At 50.2% G+C, this 11,314-nt stretch overlaps 2 protein-coding genes across 6 annotated transcripts; one reads left to right on the top strand and one right to left on the bottom strand.

Annotated features, from left to right (window-relative positions):
- Window positions 1–797: 797 nt before the first annotated feature.
- Window positions 798–10,673, bottom strand: rnaset2l (ribonuclease T2, like). 5 transcript variants are annotated; one of them, XM_069187777.1, is made up of 11 exons: window positions 10,655–10,673; window positions 7,055–7,103; window positions 6,114–6,213; window positions 5,536–5,593; window positions 4,968–5,032; window positions 4,447–4,504; window positions 3,695–3,762; window positions 2,893–3,006; window positions 2,267–2,315; window positions 1,706–1,780; window positions 798–1,594 (listed from the first exon to the last, which is right to left on the bottom strand). In XM_069187777.1, the coding sequence occupies exons 3-11, from the start codon at window positions 6,209–6,211 to the stop codon at window positions 1,412–1,414; spliced, it is 768 nt and encodes a 255-aa protein (XP_069043878.1). In that variant the 5' UTR covers window positions 6,212–6,213; window positions 7,055–7,103; window positions 10,655–10,673; the 3' UTR covers window positions 798–1,411. The 5 variants fall into 5 exon arrangements, with proteins under 5 accessions (XP_069043878.1, XP_069043877.1, XP_069043879.1 ...); XM_069187776.1 differs by lacking the exon at window positions 10,655–10,673 and having other exon boundaries at window positions 7,055–7,818; XM_069187778.1 differs by lacking the exon at window positions 10,655–10,673 and having other exon boundaries at window positions 6,114–6,254.
- Window positions 7,882–11,183, top strand: cox7a1 (cytochrome c oxidase subunit 7A1). Its single transcript, XM_069187782.1, has 4 exons — window positions 7,882–7,991; window positions 9,691–9,780; window positions 10,370–10,454; window positions 10,830–11,183. Exons 1-4 carry the CDS (start codon window positions 7,977–7,979, stop codon window positions 10,883–10,885), a joined length of 246 nt encoding a protein of 81 aa, XP_069043883.1. The 5' UTR covers window positions 7,882–7,976; the 3' UTR covers window positions 10,886–11,183.
- The last annotated feature ends 131 nt before the right edge of the window (window positions 11,184–11,314 follow it).

Genomic DNA, 11,314 nt, shown 5'->3' with positions numbered 1-11,314 from the left:
CGCATCGATAGGTTTTAAGAAGTATTGTGTAAAATCTGAAATAGTGAAAATATCAAAGTATTTCAGCCTTCTCTATCTGGCTGCTGGGTTTCTTTCCGAGCTCTGCACCACTAGGCTCTGTTCACCTCTGTCCCCTGTGACCCCTGGCCCTGTGGTCCGTCTTGTGCAAGAGCTGGACAGCTGCTGAGCATGACATTGGACTGCTCCTCACCCCGCAGATTGATTATGAGAAAGATAGAGATACATAAATCCATTAAGGGCTTTTTCTAACCGAGTTATCCAATTCAGGGTCAGGGAGGAGCTGGAGTCTGTCCTGACAAGCAACGGGCACAAGGCAGGGTCCACCCTGGACAGGACGCACGCACGCACGCACGCACGCACGCACGCACGCACACACACACACACCAGGGCCAAGTTTCCCTGAAGCCAATTAACCCGCCAGCTTCTCTTTGGACTGAGGGGGAAACCCATGTGAACATGGGGAGAATGTGCAAACTCCACACAGACAGACTTGAACCCAGGGCCCCAGCGCTGCAGGGCAGCAGTTTTAACCACGGTGCCACTGTGGCCCCTCCGACAAATGGATGAAATTGAATATACCTGATGACTACTGTTACCTGGCCTTCTGAAGACTGAGATCACAGGAAACAATACCTGCGACTGGGTAATCAGAGAGCGAGACGCTCCTTCACCTCAGCCCCTGGCCCTGGAGAGGCCTTAATGAGAAATACAGGCTATCACTTCACCGGCCTTTGATTTACAGGGCATGCCCTGAAGAAGGACAAAAACACACAGACTCAATTTTAAAGTTCATTAGAAAGCATCAAAAAGCTGTTCATTCCTGAGATAACAGGCTACAGGACCACCGCCATTTTAAAACTAGTCTTACACTCGGTGGAGCTCAAAGGGTGTGAGGTACAGTATGAACAGAAACCACAGAGACTGGTGGCGGGTCTCCACGCCGGCAGCCGGGGGTCTCCTGCCCTCGGTCACTCCCTGCGGAGCAGGCGTCCGATGGAGCCGTCCTCTTCGTGTTCCGGCAGAGTCCCGCTCCCTGCCGAGAGGAGAGCGTCCTGCAGCATCACGAGCAGGGTCAGGGTTTTTATGTGACACAGTTCTGACAGGTTCTACAGTGGGCCAAGCTGGCCTTTCACTTCTTAGTATTTGCGTTTATACCGGTTTATATTCCTGGAATTAGTTATTTCTGTAGAAGGTCAGGCAGGGAGCTGCGTCAGCATGCTTAGGCTGCAGAGGAACAGGTGAAGGTTTATTCCCTGCTGGAAGCAAAGGGAAAGAGACACAACGTTTCGGCGGTGGAGCTTGAGGCTGGTGCACTAAGCTGAAAACCCAGCACCCCAGTTAAGGTGAGGGGATCCCCGCTTGATTACTGGGGTGTCTTCTGCGGTCGGTGTTAAGGACAGGGCTGGTCAGGGTGGTCGTAGCTGATGGGGTAGAAGTAGACGGAGGCGTTGTGGGGGCAGGGGTGCCCGGGGGAGGGGTGCGGGGAGGCTGGCAGCCCAGCGTGGTGCCGGTGGCAGCCCAGGGTGAAGTTCTTGAACATGGGGATCTTCACCTGGATCCAGACCTGCCGCTGCTGCTCCGGGGAGGGAGAGAGGGGGGGAGAGACCGTGAGCCGGGAAGAGAACAGCTGCAGGACCCCCGCCGCGTGGCCCCCAGCCCCCCGAGCCCCCCGAGCCCCCCTCACCTGCTCGTCCTGCACGCACTGGCTGACGTGGAGCTCGCCCAGCACGGGGGCCAGAGCCGCGTGGATCTGCTTGTACTGGACAGGAGGGAGGGAGGGAGAGAGGAAGGGCATCACTCAGCGCGCACCATGGCCCAGGCCTCCTCGCTTGAACTCGTGTCACGGGTCCGAATTTCTAAACCAAGGATGGGTTACCTGGCATTGCCCACCTCGCATCTACACTGCGCCCAGACCGGCTCGCCGTGGGTCAGCAGCTCAGACCCCTCTCAGCTCAGATCTCTCTACATCCGGTGCTGGAAATTCATATGCATCTTCATCTCTTTGCTGTGATGTCAAGTTGTGTTTGTTTCTACATATTCAATTTTTATTTTGTATTATTCTGAAGTCTTACTACTTTGTGTACTTTATGCTCTTACTACATATTTACTGTGGGCTTCTGTAACACGATTTGGTAAAGATTTTTGATATTATGGTCAGCGTGGACAAAACTGACATTTGCATTTAGATAAATTCTGTAAAATCAAGCTTAATGGATCTATAATAAGGAAGAGGGGACTACAGTACCATGTAGGATTTGTTGCAGGAAGGCTCAATGCCAGCATCCTGTAGGGCCCTACAATGACAACAGGACAGGCGTCAGGCTGTGTGTCTGGAGGAGAGACCAACACGGGTGACTCAGAACCAAAACAAAAACATCAACGCTTAAAAACTGGGGTTTTTCAAAGTGATTAAGTGAAAATTCTATATCCATATATCCAAGGAGAGCTGGCATGCCACTTTCAACCAGGAAGCCCGGATGGGTAGATAATACTGCCACAGCAAAACACTTCACAAACAGTCCAGTGCAGTTCTGGAAGACTGGCTCTGTACCTGGGATCCAGCAGTGTTGGCACAGCACCGGGTATTTCAGGACTCCTGGAAATGCTAATTTTATATTTGCGGTATTAGCTCTGATAGTGACAAAACACCATGCACACAACGGAGCACACACAAACACACAGCAGGCTTGGAGAGCTTGATCTCGTTCAACAGCTTGGCCTCCAAGGCCAGTCAGGAGACAGTCAGGAGACAGTCAGGTGTGGAGACTTGCGGATGCCAAGCTGTTGAAATGGTTTTCCTGAGGCGGCTGCTGGAGTTTTACTGTGGTTCTGGTCTGTGATTTGACTGGAAGATGTTCTGGCGACTCGCACCTGTCGATGTCGAAGTGGGCTCGTAGCTTGAGGGACGTCTGGAAGTACCTGGTGGGGGAGTTCATGCCCTCCACACAGCCAGCACAGGAGCCATGCTTGATCCACTCGTCCTTCCTGTGGCAGAACCAGACTCGAGAGAAACACGGGAAGACACGCACACCGCACACACATTGTCCCACCCCAGACACCGGACACAGAGACACACCGCACACACACTGTCCCACCCCAGACACCGGACACAGAGACACACCGCACACACACTGTCCCACCCCAGATACTGTATACAGAGCAATACCCCTGGGAGGGCCCAGGATGTTCTTGGCCAACACAGAGGACAAGGGAGAATTGGTCATTTGAGAACAATTAGAAATCACTCTGCATAAGCCATCATTATATTACAATTGCAATGTAAGAGTTTATGACAGTGAGTCCACTCAGAGAGAATATCGAAGACCAAATTGTAATCACAATGGAAAGTATGAAAAAAAAGAGCTGGACATGTGGAGCAGGGGGTCTGGAGAGCCACAGGGCAGTTAACTTTTCCAGGTTTCTGAAAATCATTAAAGCCAATAAGACGAGCAATGTGTTCAATTAAGAGAATCCTTGTCCTCACAAGCTGAAGGGCACTCGTAATTTGGCACTGGATGGTCAATAACTTAATTTAACACATCGCTTGCTTAATTGATCCTAATTTAGTGTTTCCAAGTCTGATAAAACTGGCCGATCAGGGGCTCTCGAGGAACAGAGCTCAGACAGACAAGACCACCCGATTGGCCTGAGCTCTGTACACGTCAGTTCTTACCAGAAGGTGAAGTTGGATTTGGACTTCAACAGCGTAGGCCACAGGCGAGACAGCTCCGGCTGCAGTTCCTGTGAAAGGACAACAGAGGGCGCTGTAACCCACCGGCCAGCTCCTGGCAAGTGCTGGCGTGGATCACGTCACACCTCGGTACTCTACGCCTGCTTGTCACCGCCAGCACCAGCATGCAGAAGTGGGCGCACCGTTAGCTTGTGCTAGTGGATAAATGAGCACCAGAATCTCAGGGCCTGTTAAACTGGTATTTCAAGAATGAATACAGGCCATGCTCAACACTGCTGTAGCAGAGACGCGGGCGAAATCAGCACCTTGTTCCTGTCGGCGTGCTGAAGGGAAATACCGCAAACTAGGCATCATTCCAAGGCTCAACCTACAGCGATTACAGCAGGCTGCTCCCCGAAAGCACAGCATGCACAGCTTTTAGGTTTGATAGGGCTCTCTCGCACGGGCGAGAGAAGGAGCAGGTGAATTGGTGTCTTCATGGCCTGGCCACGGAAGAGAGGAGGCTCTTCAGTGCGAGAGGCGGCTCGTGCGACTTCAGTAACAGTGCCGTACGAGGTCGTGCATAAGTGAAACACACCCGTCTTGAATTATACTCCAAACCCTGAAGCTACAGGAGCCGAAGCAGAGGACCCCATGGCTTGAGGGGTCCTCCCTCTTGCTACTGCAGCTTCTGTCATGACTCAGCAACAGCCCGTAACGATGTCGGCATTTCTCACAGAACTCTGCGGCCTCACCTCCAGGTCAGAGGGGAAAATGGGCCAACAGCCACAGCACCTGCCCGTGGACATCGGCCTGGAGCGGAGAGAGAGAGGAACCCGTCACACAGCCAAAACCACACAGCGGCTCTTAGTTTTCTCACACAGCTGGTGTCTTCAGTATCCTACGGTCTGCTTCTCTTTTTATTTAACTTTAGGCACACATTCCTCCTTTACTTATCACCTGCTGAGCTGATGCACTTTATTCAGCCCGACTCAATGTGTTTGCGAAGATTTACATCTAGTGTAAAAACAGGGGAAACAAGAGAAGGCATCACAAGCAGGAAAAGAATAGAACTGAACGAGAGTAAGGCCAGCGAGGCGGAGCTGAAAAGTGCTCCAGTGCACAAAATCCAAAGTGATTAAAGAGAAACTGAAACAGTATTGAAACTTGGCAGGTATGTGTTCCATGTTCGCAGTGAACAAGTGCAGCAGGAGAATGACATCACCGGATCCCAGCCCATTCCCAGGATTTCCAACAGCCCCAGGATGTTCCTCACCAGAGGCCGTGGATGGTCCAGGTCTTCACATACTCTGGGATCAAACACTCGATTTTCTTCAGGGTCTGAGTTCAAGGGGAGGGGGAGAGTTATTTACACAATCCTATGCTTTTCCCTTCTGCACATCCCTTGAAGATAAATGCCAGAGGAGCAGGGATGCACCATGTAAAGGATAAAAAGAAAAATCAGCGATGCTGCACTTTACAATGTGCAAATATCATCCCTCTGCGTGACCATCTGGCAAATGCATGAATCGCAAGGTCAGTATGCAGCAGATGCTGCTGTGTTTGTGCCCGCATTTTGTGCTCTGTGTTGTGTTGTGGCCAGACTGTCTCTTTGAATGTGGCAGGACTTTGTGCACAAAGGGGAGAATAATAAGCATTAACGTGAGATGCAATGGGTGGGACCAAAAGAAAACCTGAAAGAAGCTCACAACTTCATTTCATTACTAACACAAGGACAGGGCTGTATCGGTGCTGACCGGTCAGTCAGGGAACCTGGTGAACAGACTGTGAACTCTCTGCAGGTCAGTGTTGATATGACGTGTGAACGGAGCCAGGCTGCTCACCGTACAGAACGATCCTGGCCACAGCAAAGTGAACTTCATGCATTCCCACGTACAGAACCTGCAATCAGAAAGCAGCTAGCATTTCCTCTCCTGGTGCACTGCAATGCAGTTTGTTATCAAAAAAATTAAAAAGCTCAAGAACACAAGGATTAGGAGGGTTCAGAGAAGAGGCACCTCATCCTGTCACACTCAGGTGGTTTCTAGCAGCTCACTGATCTGAAGATTTCAGTTCTCTCCATTTGGGAGTAGCAGTCATACACCTGAGACACAATCCACACAGCGACACATTGACACACCTGAGACACAATCCGCACAGAGATGTACTGACATACCTGAGACACAATCCACACAGAGATGTACTGACAAACCTGAGACACAATCCACACAGAGACGCACTGACACACCTGAGACACAATCCACACAGAGATGCACTGACACACCTGAGACAATCCACACAGAGACACACTGACACACCTGAGAGACGCTGACACACCTGAGATACAAATCACACAGAAACACCCTGACACACCTGAGACACACAGGTACTGTACATTTTAGGAGTAAGAAGAGTGTCTCACGTGCTCTGGAGGGGCGAAGCACTGTCCCAGCTGGTGAGGGTGAGGACGAGGGCAGGGCTGAGCAGCAGGACCAGGTGGGTAACTGCAGTTGAACCCATCACTACCAAGGGTGAAGACAGACGAGGAGTGAGATAAACAGTGCTGGATATCAAATGTTTTAAGAAAATAAATGGAATTTGTTATTGATTAGTTTAACAGCAATCAAACCTTATCATATTACTGTTGAATCTGTACAATTTTAAAATAAATGTTTTAGTACAAACTAGTGGCAAACAACAGCGGAGATGGAGCATAGGAACACTTACATTATGGCTGTGGCTGTACACTGTGTTTTGCTGTATCTGCGCCTTTACAAAATAGCTTGTTCCAGACCCCCACAACCCTTTGTGTAAAGTAGTATCTCCTGCCCTGATTGGAGGATCTCATCCAGCTGTTCTTGAAAGAAACTAGGGTATCACTTTCAACAACATGGCTGTGCACTTTGTCCCACACTCCTACAACCCTTTGTGTAAAAACACTTTTCAGCTTTAACAACCACGTATTTTTTTTTTTAAATAGGAAACAGTTGAAGAGAGAAGCATTTGCAGATGACACAAGAATGAAAAATAACAATAAAGTCTAACAATTCTCCTGGCTGACAGCGGCTCTCATGGGACAGTAGGAGATTCAGAGTGGGTTCGGGACTCTGCTGCCTGAGCACCCGCACACACAAGTGCCCCGACAGAGGATCCCTTTCACAGCTCTCACACACACGGCACGCAGCCACGCCACGGCATCTTAGAGCTCGTTAGTGAAAGAGTTAGAAGGAGCAGAGAGATTGTTTTAAGTCTTTCCTTCGTTACTGCCAGGACACTGCTGATGCACGGGTGGTCATGAATATGTCGATGAATGAATGCACGAGCTCGCACAGTAGGTACATGAGTGAGAAAAGCTAGACTTACCGACAGCAGGAGGTCTCTGCTCTGTGCTCTCTTGTGGAGACCAGCTTGCCTGTGAGCGCACAAGCAAACACATGACCAAGTCAGTCCAGCGGCCCATTATCTCACTTCCCTTTTTTCAAGCAGCTGTTTTTTTTCAAGACAGGCTAGAGAAGCTCTCTCTCTCTTCTCAGCTCCTTCTCTTCCGACATGTAGAGACTTTATGAGGAATGACTTGGTTTCTACATGATGCCAATTCCCTTCCTGTCATTCATGTCAGATCTGTCAGGCTCTTGATTTTCACCTGCGCAGTCAGTCGTCTGCTTAGCACTGCTCCAGCACTGCTCCTACTGCCAAAGCCCTGCTGCAGGCCCTGAAGGAAGAGGAGAACCAGGACGCTTGGACGGCTTTCTGTTTTTGAATATGGGGAACAAAAGGTTGAAAGAGACAGAAGCTGTGTCTCTGCACAGAAGCCAAGTCCAATACTAGCTGCTTGGGTGAACTGTATGAAGGAAGGAAGGGGAAAGAATTAAAAGGGGGGAGTTTTCCCCCTCTTGGAAGCAGAGCCTTAGACTCTGCAGTACGTGAGCTGGAGGAAACCTGTCTGACGGACCTGCGAGCTCTCAGTGTGTAGCAGAGTGACACACCGCTGTACAAGTGATAGACAGCTGTTCGTTTCCACCGAGCAGAAAAAGACAGCCAGGACGAGTTAAGAGAAGCTCTCTGATCAGACTCCCTCGTTTTCTTCCCACCCACACCTGCACAAAACCAGCGGGCTCGTCCGACGCTCCCTCCCTCAAGCCCAGCCCTCCGGAGTGCCCAGGCCAGTTTGGTCTCTCCTGCTGTCCATACTTTGGCTCCCGTTCAGAGCTGCAGAAATGTGTGTGTCCTTGTAGGGCCTGCAGCTTAGAAGCAGACAGGAGAACCGCACAGACCGCCACCCAGCATGAGACACGTCCTGGTAAAAACCCCTTTTCACTTTCTAAACTCTTTCTGCGGTTTGTTCCGAGGGGGGGAATGAGCCCAGTAAAAGCTGAGAAGCCTGGGAGCTAACGTCCTGTTTCAGCCTTTGCACGTTGAAAGTGGAGAGCAAGAAATGTAAGAGCAAGAACTAAAGTAGGAAGGTCAGGCATTTAGGCAGGCCTGCTTGTTGTTTCTTTCCTGTAAGACAAGAGGGACTAAACATGCAGCTGGGCTCGTAATGAGATTAGGACAGTTCAATTTCAAGAGTCTTCTGTGTTTGTCCTCTCTGAACGTGGGACCATAAGGACATGGTTGTGCTTCACTGGCTCGGTTCAGGAATTTAGATCAACAAAGCAACCATGAACGGGCAGGCAGACCAACAAGCAGGCAGGCAGATTGAAAAGATAAAGGAACCGTTTGTTGTCAAAACATTGAAAGTCAGCCCTAAGTTATGGTCTATGTCACGGGTCACTGAGTGTTGGACACTGACATTCCAGAGCTTTAAAAGGACTTAGAATTGTAAAATTCTGATTTTGATGGAATCCCAGGACTGATGTGCGCTTTCACTATTGAAAATAAAAAAAAATTGCCCTGTTGTAAAATGTAATAGGCTCCAGAAAGGGGATAGTGCAACATGTGACTCCACTGCCAGAGCAGTCATGCTTCTTTGTTTCCACATTTAGAGTACAGAGCTGGGGGGCGGACCTCCCCCTGTCCCACCTCCTCTGCTCACTGCGATTGGCTTGTTCTTGAGTTCCACTGCATGTGATTGGCTCAAAGGCACAGCAAGTTTGGTTGTGCTTTTTTAAACTTTAGGTCTGACCTTGATACAAGACAGACCTCTGAGTTATTTAAAATGACAGTGTCCTGATTAATCAAGACCCCAATGTTTTTTTAGTTTACTGGGGTCCAATAAATCTTAAAAACGTGGTTATAGGTTTGACTGCAAAGTATAGATCTTAACCTTTCGTTCAGACTCACTGAAGCCAATCAGTAGTAAAACACTTGATGAAATAGCTGGAAAGTTTGTTTTGATTATTTTGTGCATTAGTAATCGATGTTTGGGTTTTACAAGGTGGCAAAGTTGCGCTGACATACTCATTCACATACCCATCCATATTCAAACCACTGCTTCCGTACAAAATTCTAAACGTCTAAACACGTGCATTCTGGGCCAGGCAGCGGTAATCTGAGCAGTGTTTTAACGTGAGGAGCCACCACTCTGCTGAGCAATTCGGTGCATCAGGTGTGGCAACCAGAGGACCTCTGCGCTCAAACTCACAAAGCAGATAAAGGAAACCAGCTAACAGCAGAGAGGAGTTAAGGACATACTGGTGCACTGTCAAGCTGCTGAGAGAACCTGTCAGTACTGCTGGGCTCACCAATCTCTTCCACCCCTGGGTGCATCTACACTCCATGAAGGGGAACCGAAACGTGCCCAGAGCCATTACTTCCCCTTTTCACCATTCGGTGAAAGTGTACCAGGTATAAATAACTTGCATCAGCCCCTTTTAACAGGGTTGTGGGCATGAACAGAAGTGAAACACCTCACCAGTTCGAAACCCTACTGTAATAAGAGGAACCACTGAAATTTCCCAGAGTGGCTGAGGGGCTTCCACCTGCTGGGTTACCTTGACAACCACAGGTGGAATCTGAAGGGCTCTTGTGTTGCTGTTTGTCTCTCCCAAACCCTCTAGAATCTGCAGCGGCTGGTCGCGCGTTCCTTCAGCTCCACGGCCAGGAGCCAGGTCAGGAACAAAGTGCCGGAGAACCAGAAACTATTCCAGGTAAAAATAAATAAAGCTGGGGAACAACTAAGCATGGCACAGCGGGAGCATTGATCCCATGGGTACAGGGATACCAGCAGTTTCCACGGGAACAGGCATCTCCAACCCTGCTTGTGGAGAGCCCCTGTCTGGGGCGCGAGACAGGTCACCATTAAATCACCAAATTCTAGAGGCTGCCTAAAATTGGCTTCTGATCCGTTTCAGGTGATTATTAAAGTGAAGCAGTTCACAGGTTATCGGGACCAAAGATCTTCAGGCCTTAATGTCAAGAGCTCCCTCACCTGAACGTGATTATTGCTGAATCGACCTTTGACCTCCGTGTTTAGGAATGAGATTCGTGGTGACCTGTGGAACCGACAGTCAGGGGCGGCTGCAGTGGTTCGAGACTCTGTGCCAGAAGGGCTTCTCAAACCCTTGCCCGAGCGCTGTGCGCGTGCACGTTAGCCACTGGCTTTCCAGCCACTACTGCTGCGGTGCCCTTCAAAACCGCACTGTACAGGAGCGGATTCAAGACCGAGAGCGTGCGAGGGCGCCGTCACCTGGGCAGGCTTGACTCGGGGGAGAGCCTGATGTCCTGTCCCTCTTGCAGGAGGACAACGGGCTGCCCGTCCACATCAAGGGAGGGACAGTGGACGTCCTGCTGTACCGCTTCACCATGGCCATCACCCTGGGAGGTACCGCGGCCTCACCGTGCACCTCCGAGTCGACCCGCCCTGCCTCTCCCACGGGCGCCAGCCAGTTCGTTTCCATGCCCCTTTCCCCCACAGGAGCTGGAAACCCCAACACACTCCAGAACCCAGTACAGATAGAACTGGGAGAATTCTGTGGTAGCCCTGCCTTTTATAATACAGCTAGGAAATTCAGGTTCACTAACCTTATTTTCCGTACATCACTCATTCGTTCAACTGCGTCGTGTGAGAGGTCGCCCGCTGGCGAGTGTCCTGTGTAGCACACTCGGGCGCGGCCCATGACCGGCGCAACAGGGGGCGGGACGAGAAGGAAATGAACGAGTTTTTTTCCTCTTTCCGTTTTTTCTCCTGCTCTTCCAGGAACCGCGTTTTCCTTGTATTGGCTGCTCCTTGCCTCCCAGCCCAAGAAAAAATAGAGGAAGGCGGCAGTCCAGCAGTCCAGCCGCCGGCGGGCCTCGTCGGGAAGGAGCACCGAGTAGACCGACAGACGCACAACCACACAAAACCACAGGACCTGCTTCCAAACTCCTCTTGATGTAACAGCCTGCATGTACAGAATAAAAGGTTTATTCCATGCTGAAAAAAAGAAGAAAGAGAACACAAGGCTCCACGGCCGAAACGTTGTGTTCTCTTCTTTTTTTCAGCATGGAATAAACCTATTACTTGTTCCTTTGCAGCTACCCACCTGTACAGAATAAAGTCTGAGATAACACACGGAAAAGGTTTTCCTTTACACCAAGCAGGGCGACTGCTGGTGAAAGCAGTTTACTGCCCAGAAACCCTCCGATCAGTGCAGGAGGGCTGCGTGACTACTGTCCCCTTGTGGGAGCACGAGGTACTGACCT

This window comes from Lepisosteus oculatus, chromosome 3 (assembly GCF_040954835.1).
Source record: "Lepisosteus oculatus isolate fLepOcu1 chromosome 3, fLepOcu1.hap2, whole genome shotgun sequence".
Classification (NCBI taxonomy): Eukaryota; Metazoa; Chordata; class Actinopteri; order Semionotiformes; family Lepisosteidae; genus Lepisosteus; species Lepisosteus oculatus.
The sequence above is the reverse complement of the archived record's forward strand: the minus strand, read 5'-3'. Positions and strand labels throughout refer to the sequence as shown.

Coding starts and splice junctions, on each gene's coding strand:
- rnaset2l (XM_069187776.1), bottom strand. CDS start 7,151: ATGGGCCGCTGGACTGACTTGGTCATGTGTTTGCTTGTGCGCTCACAG. Junction 5,594..6,113: donor GCTTCGCCCCTCCAGAGCAC/GTGAGACACTCT, acceptor TTCTGATTGCAG/GTTCTGTACGTGGGAATGCA. Junction 3,763..4,446: donor TTTTCCCCTCTGACCTGGAG/GTGAGGCCGCAG, acceptor GTCCTTTCACAG/GAACTGCAGCCGGAGCTGTC.
- cox7a1 (XM_069187782.1), top strand. Junction 9,781..10,369: donor AGAACCAGAAACTATTCCAG/GTAAAAATAAAT, acceptor TCCCTCTTGCAG/GAGGACAACGGGCTGCCCGT. Junction 10,455..10,829: donor CATGGCCATCACCCTGGGAG/GTACCGCGGCCT, acceptor CTGCTCTTCCAG/GAACCGCGTTTTCCTTGTAT.